The 14,974-nt window shown below is 39.4% G+C and overlaps 2 protein-coding genes across 3 annotated transcripts; both read right to left on the bottom strand.

Annotated features, from left to right (window-relative positions):
* Positions 1-320: 320 nt before the first annotated feature.
* Positions 321-6,741, bottom strand: dimt1l (DIM1 dimethyladenosine transferase 1-like (S. cerevisiae)). Its single transcript, XM_026186640.1, has 12 exons — positions 6,671-6,741; positions 4,721-4,794; positions 4,491-4,577; positions 3,436-3,497; positions 3,245-3,338; positions 3,110-3,159; positions 2,891-3,014; positions 2,377-2,469; positions 2,222-2,286; positions 2,081-2,144; positions 1,869-1,975; positions 321-1,269 (listed from the first exon to the last, which is right to left on the bottom strand). The coding sequence occupies exons 1-12, from the start codon at positions 6,726-6,728 to the stop codon at positions 1,227-1,229; spliced, it is 921 nt and encodes a 306-aa protein (XP_026042425.1). The 5' UTR covers positions 6,729-6,741; the 3' UTR covers positions 321-1,226.
* On the bottom strand, positions 6,140-14,015 carry cenph (centromere protein H). Of its 2 annotated transcripts, none has more exons than XM_026186642.1 (10): positions 13,786-14,015; positions 8,588-8,703; positions 8,439-8,494; positions 8,311-8,356; positions 8,167-8,235; positions 8,023-8,079; positions 7,876-7,939; positions 7,467-7,518; positions 7,210-7,367; positions 6,140-7,109 (listed from the first exon to the last, which is right to left on the bottom strand). In XM_026186642.1, exons 2-10 carry the CDS (start codon positions 8,671-8,673, stop codon positions 7,017-7,019), a joined length of 681 nt encoding a protein of 226 aa, XP_026042427.1. In that variant the 5' UTR covers positions 8,674-8,703; positions 13,786-14,015; the 3' UTR covers positions 6,140-7,016. The 2 variants fall into 2 exon arrangements, with proteins under 2 accessions (XP_026042427.1, XP_026042426.1); XM_026186641.1 differs by lacking the exon at positions 13,786-14,015 and adding an exon at positions 10,527-10,759 and having other exon boundaries at positions 8,588-8,763.
* Between the last annotated feature and the right edge of the window lie 959 nt (positions 14,016-14,974).

Genomic DNA, 14,974 nt, shown 5'->3' with positions numbered 1-14,974 from the left:
GAGAGGCGAAAATAAAGTAATAATGGTACGTCTAAGAATCTGTATTCACTGCTGAGCGTTGTATTCTGGAGATCTGATTGGTCAGCAGGATCTCTTATGAGGAAAGTAGAATACGTCACCATAGTGATTTACCCTGGTAAGTGAACCACCTTCGCGGTATAGAATATTCAGGGTTAACCCTGAAATTACCTGCTCAAGACGAAATCCTCCTTTGTAGTAGACGCCTCAGAGCGTGATGTCAATACTTAAAATGTTTTATTCTATATTAAAAAGGAAAATATTAACTTACAACAGTAACAGCCTGCAGTGTATTATTGTACTCAAATGGCAAACTTATTTTATTTTGAAAGTCATCTCAGCATCAATAGCCAATGTTTCCACCTTAACATGACCAAGACATTAATTGCTATTCACTGCCCTCCAGCGGCGAGAGTGAGTAACTACAATTTCCACACGTGTTCTTTCTGTATCCATGTTTCTTTGGTGTTTCCAATAGACGTGTATTATTGTTAGAAAACAAATGGTCACCATTTTCTTTCATAACATTTATTGCGTTTTTATACCCCTCAGTCTGTTCTTTAGTAACTCATTAATTGATTATCCTTGTTCTGAGCTTATCCAGACTATGTTTTAATATTTCTAGTTTCTTTACATGTAGTTATATTCATGGCAGTCATACCATTAAAAGATTTCTTTTCTGGTACAAACGTTCAAAAACAGAAAAAAAGTCAGGACAAAAGCATAAAGCAAGACTTCTAATGAAAGCAATCAAATTGTTTATGTAGTGCGACGGGGAATATTGATTCTTGTTAAAGGGCACCTGTTACGCAGGAGTAACTCTGCATTATTGAGAGTTACATAAAAAACAATGTAAGATGTCTACACTTTTCATGAATAGGAAAATCTGTTGTTTAGAAAACATCTGGTTTTCTAAACTTTTTGGACAAAGAACAAACTCAGACCAGTAAGAGGCTTTAAAGTATCTGTGCTCAAAGTTTTTACAGGTCATATTTTCACAAATGTAAAATAGCACTCAATATGAGCACTTTAAATGCATCTGATATTATTTGTATATTTCATTCAACCATTTCAATATCTTAAATTTCAGTTCCGTCAAACATGGCTCCAGGGGCTGAACCAGACAGGCGTTTGTTCTTCCCTGATCTGACCACAAAATTCTCCCTTGCGTGACAATTTTGAAAGATGTGAAGATCTTCTCATCAGAGTTAGGAGAAGTGGATTCCTGCAGAGTTGAACGCATGCAGCAGTCTGAGGATGATGAAGAAAAGACAATTGAACACATTAGAACAGTGAAGCCTTTAACGACCACATGCAGCCTGCCGTTTATAATGTACAATAGACTCCTGTCATATTCGTGTACATATGTTACATGCCAAGTTCTAATCTGAATTTTTTGAGTTTTCCATTAGTTGGTAAAACCTGGTACCAATTACTTAGAAGAAAAAAAACCAGAAAAAACAACAACAAAACTCTTCATTGGGGTTCAAAGCAAGTAGAGTCGAGCTGAAAATGGGACATAAATAGACCGCATGCCACTGATTGGTCAGGGAGTGACTCATTCTGGCTCTTATCTTTACCCCAAGTCTGAAAAAAAAGCCCCTGATTGAGCAGGTAATGCTATCGCTTTGATGTGCTCGACTGTTGCGTTTGTGTCACATACAAATTACATCACAGGACTCTTGAGCCAACCATACTAGAGGTGCTCAATTGTAATGCAAGAGAATAGAGTCGAGTAGGTAATAGTGGGAAAAGAGGCATTTTTTACTATGTAATTACAAAGGAAGTGTAGGGAAAGCACACTAAAAGCTACAGGCTGTGGCGTTTCAAGGTGGAGAATGTCAGCTTACACCATGAAGTCATCAATGTCCATCGACCTGGCTCTCTTCTCACTGAAATCTGCTTCCTGAAGGACACTCTCGATTTTTTTGCTAATGCTGAAGTCAGCTGGGACTTCCTGTGAAGATGCACAAAAAGATTCCTGATTAAAAGCAGAGAAACAGGGAGCGGGCGAGATCTTTAAAGAGGGCTGAGGAGTCGTTTATTTAAAAACTTGACTCACCGTATTGTGAAGAGAACAGTGAATTCTGTAGTTCTTCTCCAGCATCTGCTCCACTGCAGCGGACCTACAGGACACAAGATCACATGACCATCTGCTCTTGACCACACCCACTTTTGACTGAACAGTTTGAGAGCTACTCACTTAAAAGCTGCGTTGAGGGTTTTGTTTTTCCTTACAAAGGCTATTCTGACAAGGCCGTCCCACTCCTAGAATAAAAACAACATACACCTTCAGTCTAACTTATATTTTTAATGAATACTCCTCCACAGTAGGATTCGTTAACAATCAAAGCTCACCTGGAAGTTCACTGGAGGAGGAGGATTTTTGGGTTCTATCCTGACGACGCTCGACTCCACTTTCGGAGGGGGGCGGAAATTATTCTTCCCTACCTGATAACATTGAAAATACACATTAACACTGAGACATATGGTCTAGAGCAGCGGTCCCCAACCCCCGGGCCTCGGACCGGTACCGGTCCGTGAGTCGCTTGGTACCGAGCCGCAAGAGTTGAGGTTCAGGTGTGAAATGTATAGTTTTCAGGGTTTTTAATCTGTTTTCAGCGTTATTTTGTTATCGTTTTTATTGTTTACTCTGTTTTCCTGGGTCTTTTCACGTGTGTTATGAATATTTTTTCTTTTTTTCGGTACCGGTACTAGTTTTATTTTGTTGTATTTATCCGCGACACCTTAAAGGCCGGTCCATGAAAATATTGTCGGGCATAAACCGGTCCGTGGCGCAAAAAAGGTTGGGGACCGTTGGTCTAGAGAGTTGCTGTTAGCATTAGACAACCATCAGAGAGCGGATGCTGACCTTCATGAGATGGTCTACACGAGCCAGAAGCTGTGTGTTGATGGAAAGTCTGCAGTACAGTTTGTCTCCAGGCTTGGCAACCAGGCGCATGGCGAACTCTCGCTGGAACATCAAGACTGCACACCTGGAGGAAAATAAATAAATAACAGGCACTTAACACAGCAGGGATACGAGAAAAGACGATCAAACTTCCTCTATGGACCTCCAGCTGTGTCTCACCTGAAGAAAGGCCGGTGCAGCAGGAGCTTGAAGACAAAAGGTGATGAAATCTGCACAAAGAGAAACTGTGTTTGGTCCAAGTGCAATGCAAGACACTGAAAGACTTGTGTGGATTTGGCAGAAACACGTCCGTACCTGGTAAGGTAAGTTAGCCACACAGACGTCAAAGAAAGGCAGATCTGTTTTTAGCACATCTCCAATTAATATCTGAAGCTTGGCTTGTAAGGGTCTGATGGAGAAAACAATAATTTTATTAGATCACTTTATATTCAAATACGACTTTTAAGCACAGTATATGTAAGAGCAGCACTGCTTTGTTCACTCACGTGCACTGTACTCTCTTCTGAAGTTCAGCCACCAATCTGCAGTCCAACTCGCAGGCGACTACCTGCAAAAACGGCGAGTCACTTTTAAAAATCTGCAGTCACTGCAGCACCGAACAAACACCAAAGTGAACCGAAATACCAGACAAACTCCGGGAGTGCGGTCTGTGTAGTCTTATGGCAGTTTTATACTTTCCAAGTGTGTGGAGGGTCTTTTTGGGGGTGTAAATGTTATCATTACAGGGTAAAAGGAGCACTCTGTGTCCTCTCCAATTAACTGTGACAACGTGGACCTGTCTGTAAAGACACCATGCTGAGATCTACCAACTACGCACGTGTGCTCCAAGCATTCTCCAAGAAACAATATAACAGAAACATGCATTCATACGTGCTTTCTGCAACTGTCTGCAAGCAATTAAAATACTGGCCCTGGGCTTTTTGATTTAGATTTATTTATTTTAATTTTTTCTTATTTATTTTTACACATCAGATGCATTTGTACCTCCTCCTGGAATCGAACCAAATATATGTTGATTGTAGAGTTAATCCACATGAGTTACTAAATATCGTCTCCACCGTCTGTCACAGCTCCACTGGTGATTTTGAAAAATAAAGTGTGACTTTCTGGGATACTTAAAACTTTGACTGCACCACTGAAAATACATTTTGATGTATATGCTCCTTTTCATGCAAATTATCCACAATATGCAATTCATTTTTGGTGTTTGCTAAATTTTATAAAATCTCAAATCTCAAAAATGAATTAAACTTTTGGTGGTTTGAAAGGATTTTGTGCAACTTTTTGTCCCATTTGCAATTTAGTTGGGGCTTAATAAGTTACAGAACATCTCATAACAAATAATAATGAGAATGTAAAACAAACTAATTGGATTTTCAGTGTCAATATTAAATATGTTTACACAATTCTCTGTTAAATATAGGTTTAAAAATATCTGTATTTACTGACATTGTGTATCACAACATGTTTGAAAAAAGGCTTGCATAAAGGTGTAGTGTGAGTTCTTGGAGCGAGACCCCCGACAGTTTGAGGCTCTTACTTTTTTGGCTTTTTCCAGCAGCTTAACCGTCATGTTACCAGTACCAGGTCCCACCTCGAGCACCACGTCTGTCGGCCTCAAAGCAGCCTGAAAAAGAGATGCGTCACAGTTCAGTTAGATCAGCAGCCTCTGCATGATTGTCCACTTCTTTTTTTTAAAACACATATTTTACATTTTGTGAATATTTGTTAAAATTTTTGTCTGTAGCAGCATCAGCAAGTACTTCCCACCTTTTCAATAATCCCATTGACAACCAGAGGATTCTTCAGGATGTGCTGGCCGATGCCAGTGTTGAACATGATCCCTGCAACAGAGAGCAAACTGAGCACTGCATGCTGGTCATGTGTGACGACTATGGTCATTTATATATGAACAATTATATCTGTTTATATGTCCTAAGCTCACATTTTAAGCCAAGGATAAGTCCATCCTTGCCAGCTCATCTAGTCCCATGAAAAACATCTATGAAGCTCTTGCAAAATCTAAACATTATACTATACTTTTTTGCTTGTTCCCTTGCTAAGATGAATATGAGCCATTTTTCACAGTTTCTACTAAATTGGATTTTAATGCACTACAGTCCTCCTTCTGTATATACACAGCAAGAAACCCCCAAGGCTCATTTTGCAGATAAACAGCTCCTGAAAATTTTATAATCATCATTACTCAAACACTGCATCTTTTGCAGATGGGTGAACATTGCACTGCTTTTTGTTCAGTGGGGTTAACATTCACCTGGCAGTGAGACAGTATTAAGGAATCACACAATCCCGTCCAGAAACCGCTGAGAAACATGACCACGGCTACAGGTTAAAAAATATAATAATTTCCTGCGCTCATAATTGGCACCAAGATGCCATTTTTCTTTGCATCCATCCTCCTTTTTAAAAATCTTCTGCACTTCTCTCAGCCTTCAGGTAGGAATGAGTTTACAGTTCAGCCTGCCTGTTCATCAACTAAGTTTCCAGATGGTCATACTTCTAATTTCATTTAAATTCATGCATACAGACTCAGATCCGAGGCAGAAGTAACTGCTTATCATTTCAGTGTTAAACTGCTTTTGTGGACTTTCAATGTTGCTCCCGTTTCTCCATGCCCATCTATTCCTGTGGAATAAAATGCATACTGTAAAGTTGCAGCACCAATTCCCCCACCTTCCACGGTCAGTCACGACTACTTATTACAAATATCAAACGCATCTCGCAGAGTGACCAGAGTGACATTTTGATTAGTTTGATGTTTTTCCAACAGACAATACCAAACAACAGAAAGCTTCATAAAGTCTGGCTCTCTTCCAATAGCTGCCAAGAATCAAGGAAGGCCACCTTTCCAAGAACTCGTGGTGGACTGAGGTTTGTTTCAGCCTGCAATGAATTAGTCAGGATCAGTGGTCTGGTTTGCATGAACAGTAATGAATTACTGGCTCAGCCTCATGATTTGACTTCAGTATAGCTTAAATATTTTTGTGGCTGGGCCCTTAAAAAGTATCAGGGATTCTGACACCACCAAGCCCCAAACAAGAGTCTGGCTGAGTTTGTTGCTCTGTTATCAGTAAACATTTTTCATTGACAGTTGAGGTTCAGGGTGCTTGCAAATGAAATAACCACCACCATGAAAAAAAAAAAAGAGAAAAAAAATCAAAACGAGCATTTTAACATAATGACAAAAGACATTTATTTACATATCAGGAATGACTTTCAACATTTCTTCATACATAAGCCTCTTTGGTGAATATTTACATTCATAATATTGCAAAACAGTAGTAATAAATCTACATGTTAGAACTGTTACAGTCAGTTATGTTTCTCTGATCTTGATTAAGCATAAACAATTTGTGTTTACGTCATTTGTTCACCTCCTAAACAATGCATACAGAAAATAACAGCGGAAGCAGCTGGACTAAATATCGCAGTTAGCACAAATTAACAATTTGCAGGAAAAGAAACTTTCAAAAGAAACCTTTTAATTGAAGTAGCTGGTGGGCTGGAGTCACTAAAACGTTTCCACGTCAACACAAGTGACGACAGTTACAGCAGTGCTTCATGTTAAATGCTGTGACTGCTAAAACAGCGATACACCAGCTCAATATGCAAACACTGCACAGACACGATGACTGACCCCGTCTCTAAAGTCTGGCATGCTAACATGCTAATGCTAACGCACCCCGTTCAGAAACGTACCTTGGTTTTTGACCTCTTGGTGCTGTCTGCTTTTCTTCACCGCTTTGACCTTCGGCATTTTACTTTATTTTGTCCTACTTAAAGAGCTACAAAAATCCAAATTGTAAGTAATTATCCAGAGTAAGGCTGGCTGGACTTTGTAAACACGTGTAGTCCTTCCTCTATGCTGCTCCTTCTCTTCTTCAGTGACACGCTGAGCTGCAGGTTTCATCTGTTGGCTCGCTTCCTCCGCGCCCTCTGGTGGCGATCTGGCGGCATTGCTTTTACTTTTTCAAGATTAAACAAACTGTTTTTGAAACAGTTTGACACACACACACACGCACACACACACACACACACACCATCTTTACTCAGAGATGGGAAACTCCTCGAGTGTCATGGCGATGTCTCGAAGTTTGGGATCATCAAGCCAGTTGACTTTACAGGCCAAGAGAATGCCCTGAAGAGGAAAACAAACATTAACATACAACCAACAAAACTGCGAGTGAGTATCATACATTCAGTCATAAACTGTACCGACTGTTTTTTCTAAAGTTTACCCTGAGGACATTTTGGGTCATGATGGCCATCTTTTTATATTTTTCCAGGTTTGCTTGGCCTTTCTCCAACGCAGCTTTGTACTTTTCCATGTCTGGATACTCTTTCTTTGAAGACTCCTCCATGTGTTTGATCTTCTCATGCGTGAGCCGTTTCATCTCTGCAAGCAGAAAGTACTACTTTAATCTGGAGTCGAAACAATAAATAACTAAGAACTTTAACTGTGAAAGACATCCGATTTCTTTCTCGTAAAGCATACCAAGTCTGTTCTTCTGTATTTCTGTAACCTCATCTTGAAGTTTTTTGGACTCCTGTTGGAAAAATAAATAGTAGATTAGGGTATAAAACCCTCAACTTTAAGTAGCACTTTAACCTGTAGCATTTATGTTGAAGAATAAAGGTCGTCATGCCAAGTATTGACTTGGACAGATCCTGTGTTTGCCTTATATACACTGCACTTCCATGAACGTTTTCATGTTTCAATAAAGATCAGAACACATTATCCATTTTCCAAGCAAAATATCAAATGAGGGTTGACTCAAGACCTTTGCACAATACTATAAGTGATTACAATACCCTAACAAAACAAATTGTCTAATATAGGAAATCCCATAAAATTTTAAACACACAAAGCACTTCAAAGAAGAACACAGACTTAAGCTGCTCACCTGTTGAAGGTGTTTTATGTGTGAACAAAGACCCATGCAGCGGTCACTTATGGCTTTCAGAGCACTGAGGGAAAAAAAACAAAACAAATGTTTTGATAAAAATAATTAAATATTTCAGCTGTTTCTGTATGTTGTCAGTTGACTTACTCTGCTTCAGAGTCACTCCAGTTCAGCTTTTCTCCGATAGCGTGCCACATCTGCATTCTGAAAGACAGAGACAATCAATGATCTGTCACGAAAAACATGAGAACATCTGAACTCCAAAAACAAATAATACAAGCAGCAGTTTACCTGTGCAGGGTCAGTGTGCTGTTAAAATGAAGCGTCTTCACCCTTTCAAGCTCACCGATATATTCTGGCCTGAAACGAACAAGTGTCAACATCTTTTTTTCCCTTTTCTATTTAACATTTGGCTTTAAAACATCAAATACTCACAAGTCTCTCTCTGCTTCAGATGTGCTGCATGACCTTTTATTTTTTTCTATCAGGGGAAACTTAAAATTAATTTCCATTTTTGCTCTTAAAAAATAAAAACAAATTTATTCAAGAAAATTGTTTTATACCTGCGTTGAGCTGTACTGCCATCTCAAAGCACTGGTTGGACATCTGTTGCTTTATTCTGTAAAGAAAGTAAAGACCAGAGGTGACGTGTGCGGCACAGCTGGATCAAAAACTGACCTTCAACACCAATGTTGGGGTGAGAGATACAAACCTCAGCATGTCTACAGGTGACGTGTCTTTCTGTCCGGTGGCACCTTCAGCAGCAGGAACATCATTTGGCTCCATAGTCTCCACCATGTGATTGAGTTTCCCCTGGCTGTCAGATGACTCCATCACCAAAAAAAAAAAAAAAAAAAAAAAAAGAAAAAAAAAAACGAGTGAAGATTCCTGGAGAGACAAATCAGACCGCAGAAATGTGGGTTTAATCCAACATAAGAAACTATAGCTCATTAAAACTCAGTCTGACTAATATGCACTAATATACAGAAAATAATGGCATTTAACTTGAAGTCTGCCAGTCATCAAGTTTTTTTTTTTGGTTTTTTGTTTCAGTGGCCGAAACAAGTATACTCATCTCAACATACAAAACACATCATACAGCCTTACACTCATTCATAATTCATACATGCAGCTGGTGCAAAAAAAAAAAAAAAAAAAAAAAAAAAAAAAAGGCCACAAATCATGAGCAAGACAGAGTTAAACTTAAGTTTTCAGCAGCCAAGCTGAGGAAGGCTGTTTCAAAATACAAACTTATCAACTCAAACATGTGAAAAAATTATTTGAGATTTCAATTAGTAAGTCAAAATGTTGAGATTGTGATAAGAAATTCTGGCTTAGTGTCTTATTAATAGTCCCACTTGGCAGAAACAAGCTTGTATAAAAATATCATATTTTAAGTGGGGATCGGCAAATACCCCACAATAAAATATTATCACAATTTGATATGCATTAAGATTTTATGATATACTAAGTTTCAATAGCTTTTAAAATAACCAATTATGTTCTCAAAGTTAAACTTTGTCTGTTTTATCCAATAAGCACACCAACACTGTCAATAAACCTGGCATAGCTGTACTGCCATAAGACAGACAGGCCAACTGTATGCAACTGAATTTTAATTACAGTTGTTGTTAATTACATCCAATCTGTTCCTGATAATACAACAGTTAACAGTGATAAGCTGTCTGAAAATACCAAATGTGAATTTGTGTCCTCGTAGACGTCAACAGAAATTCACTTTTAACTGTTAAATTTGTGCTCAGCAGCCTTTCTGCTCTATAGGAATATGACCAGAATACAACCAGCTGGAAGCCATTTGAGTCGAGTCTCCTTATTAACAAAGACTTGTTCAAACTGATGGCGACATGTTGGCAATCTGTCTGCATTTATAAATTAGACAGCAAGTATTTGATAACAAGTATATTTCTGACTGGCAAACTGTGACTGAATACAGAAGACTGCCTCCTATTAAACGACCAATGCAATCACCTTGTGATCAAGTGGTTGTGAGTGGTGGCCAGCGGGCAGACAGACAGACCGATGGTTTTTCAGTTGACCAGAAAACTGCACAACGTTATGTAGAAAAAGAAAATCCAGGCAGATTCTGCAGGTTGCACCAATGAATTGTCTGGTTTCCTTGCTGTACGCCTCCACCGTAACCACTGAGCTCAGTGGTTTGCAAACAGTAAGCAGTTTTGTTGTGCAAGTGTCAATCTTCAGATAATGCACGGAAACGCAGCCAAGATACGAGCAAAGAGGCTTCTGTGACTGAGACTCCTGCCACCTGTTCATTGCGACACAGTGAAACCACTTCTCAAATCACTAACCTGCCGCTCCAGTCATCTTATATAAAATCATCATCACTGGTAGTTCAATCGCTTCACGGTGCTATGCTTAGCACCTGTGTAAAAGCACCCGCAGTAATTTGTCACCCATCAGTTTTACAGTCACACAAAGTAAAGCGTAGGCTTCTGATGTCGTAGAAGCTGAAACTGTACTTCAGTGCAGCTCTGCTTCTGCGCTGTACACACACATACAGCAGCCTTAATCAGAGTTGATGCTCGTCTTTATACGGTTACAGCGGCCCTTTTCAGCAGCTGTCAGCGTAGCGCTAAAACTAATATCGGTTTATTTAAAATAAATTTTTTTACCTCTCTTAACGGAATTGATGATGCTTCAAGTCCAAATGACATCAAATAAGCACTGTCTGCTGAACCTCTGTTAGCTTCGGCGTTACACTTGCTAGTTAACGTCAGTCGCTCAGTGTAACGGCGAGTTACAACTCTTCACAAGCTTTCATCTGTGTGAAATGCGGTTGTTAATTAGCAAGAAAATGCGCAATAGGTAATCAGTAGTGATGGGACGTTCTGTATCGAGGCTTCGGAGCGTGTGTCGAGTAATGGAGGGGGCGTTTCCGCGAAGCGCGTATCGAGGCTTGCTTCATTTATGGGAGGAGCTGAAAATGATGACGTCCGAAGCCTCGCTGCCCGGCTGTACCACGTGACTGGTTCATGAAGTGGTTCGAACTTTGCCGCGAGATATGACAGCGATATAAACCCCTCAGACTTCATTCAAAAATGTGGGTGTTTGATGGAGAGTTGCGGTTAGTGAGAGTTTGGAGACAGTTTGGAGGTTTATGAGAGTGAGGAGAGAAAGTCAGGAGAGAATGGAGCCAGCTAAGAAGAGGAGGATGTCCTCCCCTGTGTGGGAACATTTTGATCTTATTCCTCCCAACAAGGTATGTAAATTTCTACAGAAGATGTATTTTCATAATACTGATGGTGCAATACAATTTATGTTAAGCTGTCTGTACTTTTGTACAAGGTGAAGTGTTTGCTATGTGCCAGGGAGCTGGGATATAACAACAACACCTCATCCATGCTTAGGCACTACAGAGCTTTGCATGAGAATAAGGGGGACACCGATTGTGGAGCAAGACCAGGTGAGCCATCAAATGCCATGATAATATAGCATGCAGTAATGTTACTAAATAATATAACAATATTATACAGCTGTAATAAGTTACGTGTGTGATATTTATATTTGTGCTTTATCTTTATTGTCTTTCCTCAGGAGAACAATCTCAAATAGATGAAGACCTGGTCAGCATGGTGATTGAGGACTCACAGCTATTTAGCATTGTGGAGGACAAAGGATTTAAAAGATTTGTTAAATCATTAAATCCCAGCTATGTTCTCCCCACTAAAAAGGCCATAAAAGCAGTGAAAATGTAGTTTTTACAGAATAAAATGTGAACAGGCAGGACTGAGGCTCAAAGCCTCAGTGTGTAGCTGTCCATACCTCAACGTTACAAAAGCACAACTACTGTCCACACCCCAACCACACCTCACCTCACAGTAAATGATCATTTCCATTTCAAGCATTTCCAAATAATCATTTTCCATACTGCCAGTATAAATATACACAGTATACTGCCATCACTACAATATACATGTTTTACACACTCCTTTTGTTGTTGACATTTACAGGCTGTGTGCAAAATGCCACACTCTTCAAATTCATGCCAGCTATTATTTTTTACGTCCAGTAGGTGTCCTGCTAGAGCAAATGAAGCTTCATGAAGCTTCGCGTTGGGGTGAACCAATTGGATGAAAAGCTTCAGTGCTTCATGGGGCTTCATCTGCCCATCACTAGTAATCAGTTTTGTCACCGCGTTAAATTGTTATTGTTTTTCTTTGTCAGGGATTAGCAAACCAGCCTACAAGTTCAGTACCGCCACCTGTCGGACAGGAGGGTAAAACTGAAGACAAGCAGGAGAACACTCATGCACCTTCAGCAAGGAGTTGGTTTCACTCTCTTTAATGCTCATTTTAACGTTTTAAAAGAAACAAAGCCCACCCTTGCCCACAACATATTAACCGACTTCTGGATAATTGGCCTATAGCTGAACTACTAGTTCATAATGTTAACCAACCATTAAATGAGTTCAGTGATTCTTCTCTATTTATGTCTTCCACTTTACTCGTATAAGGACCTGATATATAAGCATTTCACTGTGCATTACACTCATATAACTGTGTGTGTGAGACAACATCCCAATGTGTTTAATCTTTCTTTTTAAAGAATTAAGTTTGGCTATTACATTTTTACACATAATAGCCCAGTCATTAAAAAATTAAGAACTAAAAAAAGATGTATATGTATGAAAAGGTCATGTCTTCAGAAAACTAATACGTTTTGAACAGTGAGTCTCAGGAGGAGAAAAAACTCTCAGCTCAATACATTTAAGCATACAGAGATGGTCAAGCTGACTTGCTGAAGTTCAAACTTAAAATCAGAATGAAGAAGAAAGCTGATTGACATTACTTTAAACACGGCACGATTGTTGGTGTTAGATGGGCTGGTCTGAGTAGTTTAGATACTGGAGATCTACTAGGATTTCCCCACAGAACCATCTCTAGTGTTTATAGAGAATGATCTGAAAAAGAAACTGTCCAGTCAATGGCAGTGTTCTGGGGTAAAACACAGTGTTAATGTCAGAGGAAGGGTAGAATGACCAAGTAATAATCACTCGTTACAACCAAGGTATGCAGAAGAGCATCTCTGAATGCACTACATGAAACAGATTTACTACAGCAGCAGAAGGCCACAATGGGGGCCACTCCTGTCAACTAAAAACAGGAAACTAAGGCTACAGTTTGCACAAGCACATGACAACAGAAGATTGGCAAAAAAAAAATTACTGGTCTAATGAATGTTGACTTCTATTCTAAATTTCAGATGGTAAGGTCAGGATTTGGTGTAAATTACATTAAAGCATCCATACTGGCTTGTTTCAATGGTTCAGGCTGCTGTCTGTGGTGTAATGGCCTGTTAGAGATTCTTTGTACACTTTGGGTCTCTTAGCTGAAAATCAATTAAATACCACAGCGTTCCTGAGTATTGTTCCTAACCAAGTCAATCCTTTTATAACTACACTGAATCCAACTTATGACTGCTATTAAGAACAGTATCATTACACAATGTCACAAATCTCACATTATCTCAGACTGGCTTCTTGGCTAAGATAGTGAGTCCGCTTTCCTCAGGCGCCAGATCTCAATCTAATACACCAAATCTGGGATGAACTGGACTTGGAGATACTCATTATGAATGTGCAACGGCTGCAAATCTGCAGCAACTGTGTGATGCTATCGTGCCAACATAGACCATGAATAAGGAAGGCAGTTCTGGGGGTCGAACCTAGTGCTAGCAACGTTTACCTAACGAAGTGCCCGGTGAGTGTACCGTTACAGAAAAATAAAGTGAATCCTCAAACTAAGAACAAGCACCCGAGTCACTACACAGGAGAGTAAACACATGCATTATTTTCATATAACGTCATTTAACGTGTTTTCAGCTGGTTATAACTTAGCGTTAAAACTACTTCGGTTTACATATAAGTCTTACCTCGATTGAGTTGGGTTAACGCTCTTATGTCAAGATTAAAAAAAGAAGACAAAGAAGCAGAGGTTAGTCCCTGGCGTCGTCGTTACACTCGCCCGTTAAAGTTAACAATTTTTTGCTTATCAAAATGTCACCAGCTGTAACACATCAAACTGTTTACGCCGCGCGACTTAATTTTATAACGACGCCGTCCCGCCAAGAAACACGTAACGGAACGTCACCATACGTCACACGTCTGCCTGTGACCAGAACCAACGCTCAACTGAACTTTCAACTTTCAAAGGCTCTGCCTGTCACACATCAAGGGATGCGGCGCCCCCTGCTGGTCGAGAGGGAAAACACATATGTGGACAAATACAACAGGTTTGTTTTCTTTATTATACCGTTTACCATAGTTACTATAGCTACTATAGTTAACCCGCATGTATATGAAATGAAATACTTGCTTTTTAAAAATATTAGTGGCTGAAGAGTGGTATGAAACCAATGTACATTTTTTTATATACAAAAACAAAAGTATTCTTCATTCAAGACAAACACATTTTATTGAAATACGCCTTTTATTCCTTTACTTGCAAAGTTTTGTCTCATCATTCTCTCTCTACTATTTTTAAGTATTTGCTCTTGAGAGTAAAAGTGTTAGACACGGTGCCATGAATCATACAATGAACCACGAGTTTAGTTGTGACCCAAGGTGTTTCCCCTGCACGCTGAACTGACGATCTCGCCTCGACTTCCTAAGGTCCATCAAACAAAACAAACCAGGATGAGGTTCAGTTGTGATGCAAGATTATGATTTGTGTAAACAGCAGTGTAATTTACACCTCTACACCTGACACAGTTAAAACTGAAACACTATTTCACATGCATTTTTTTTCTATATGTAAACTATGCCTGACATTTATTCTTCTGACTGGATTAATTTATTGAAGCCATTCTTACTTCTTCGATTGATTAGGTAAACGCTTTAGGTTGAATCAGGTAGGGTTTTCCAAACAGTCGCAAATTGCAATAGCCTCCCAAAGCAGGACACCACAAAAACTTCGCAATTTGATCTAACATCAAGCAGGATTAAACACATGCAGGGGCCCAAATAAGCATTTCCATAACAAACCTTAAATCTTTTTATGCCGATTACGTCGACTGATTATGGATGATGTACTCATCCAGTAGGCCAATTTGATGCCATCTC

This window comes from Astatotilapia calliptera, chromosome 12, assembly GCF_900246225.1.
Source record: "Astatotilapia calliptera chromosome 12, fAstCal1.2, whole genome shotgun sequence".
NCBI lineage: Eukaryota > Metazoa > Chordata > Actinopteri > Cichliformes > Cichlidae > Astatotilapia > Astatotilapia calliptera.
This window is presented reverse-complemented; position numbering and strand designations above follow the sequence as displayed.

Excerpts from the sequence above, each read along its gene's own strand:
- dimt1l (XM_026186640.1), bottom strand. The coding sequence starts at position 6,728 with ATGCCGAAGGTCAAAGCGGTGAAGAAAAGCAGACAGCACCAAGAGGTC. Across the intron at positions 3,498-4,490 it reads TGCTGGAAAAAGCCAAAAAA|GTAGTCGCCTGCGAGTTGGA; the intron begins GTAAGAGCCTCA and ends CCGTTTTTGCAG. Across the intron at positions 2,287-2,376 it reads CTCCTCCAGTGAACTTCCAG|GAGTGGGACGGCCTTGTCAG; the intron begins GTGAGCTTTGAT and ends TTTTTATTCTAG.
- cenph (XM_026186641.1), bottom strand. The coding sequence starts at position 10,568 with ATGTCATTTGGACTTGAAGCATCATCAATTCCGTTAAGAGAG. Across the intron at positions 8,236-8,310 it reads TCTGAAGCAGAGAGAGACTT|GCCAGAATATATCGGTGAGC; the intron begins GTGAGTATTTGA and ends TGTTCGTTTCAG. Across the intron at positions 7,519-7,875 it reads ACATAAAACACCTTCAACAG|GAGTCCAAAAAACTTCAAGA; the intron begins GTGAGCAGCTTA and ends TTTTTCCAACAG.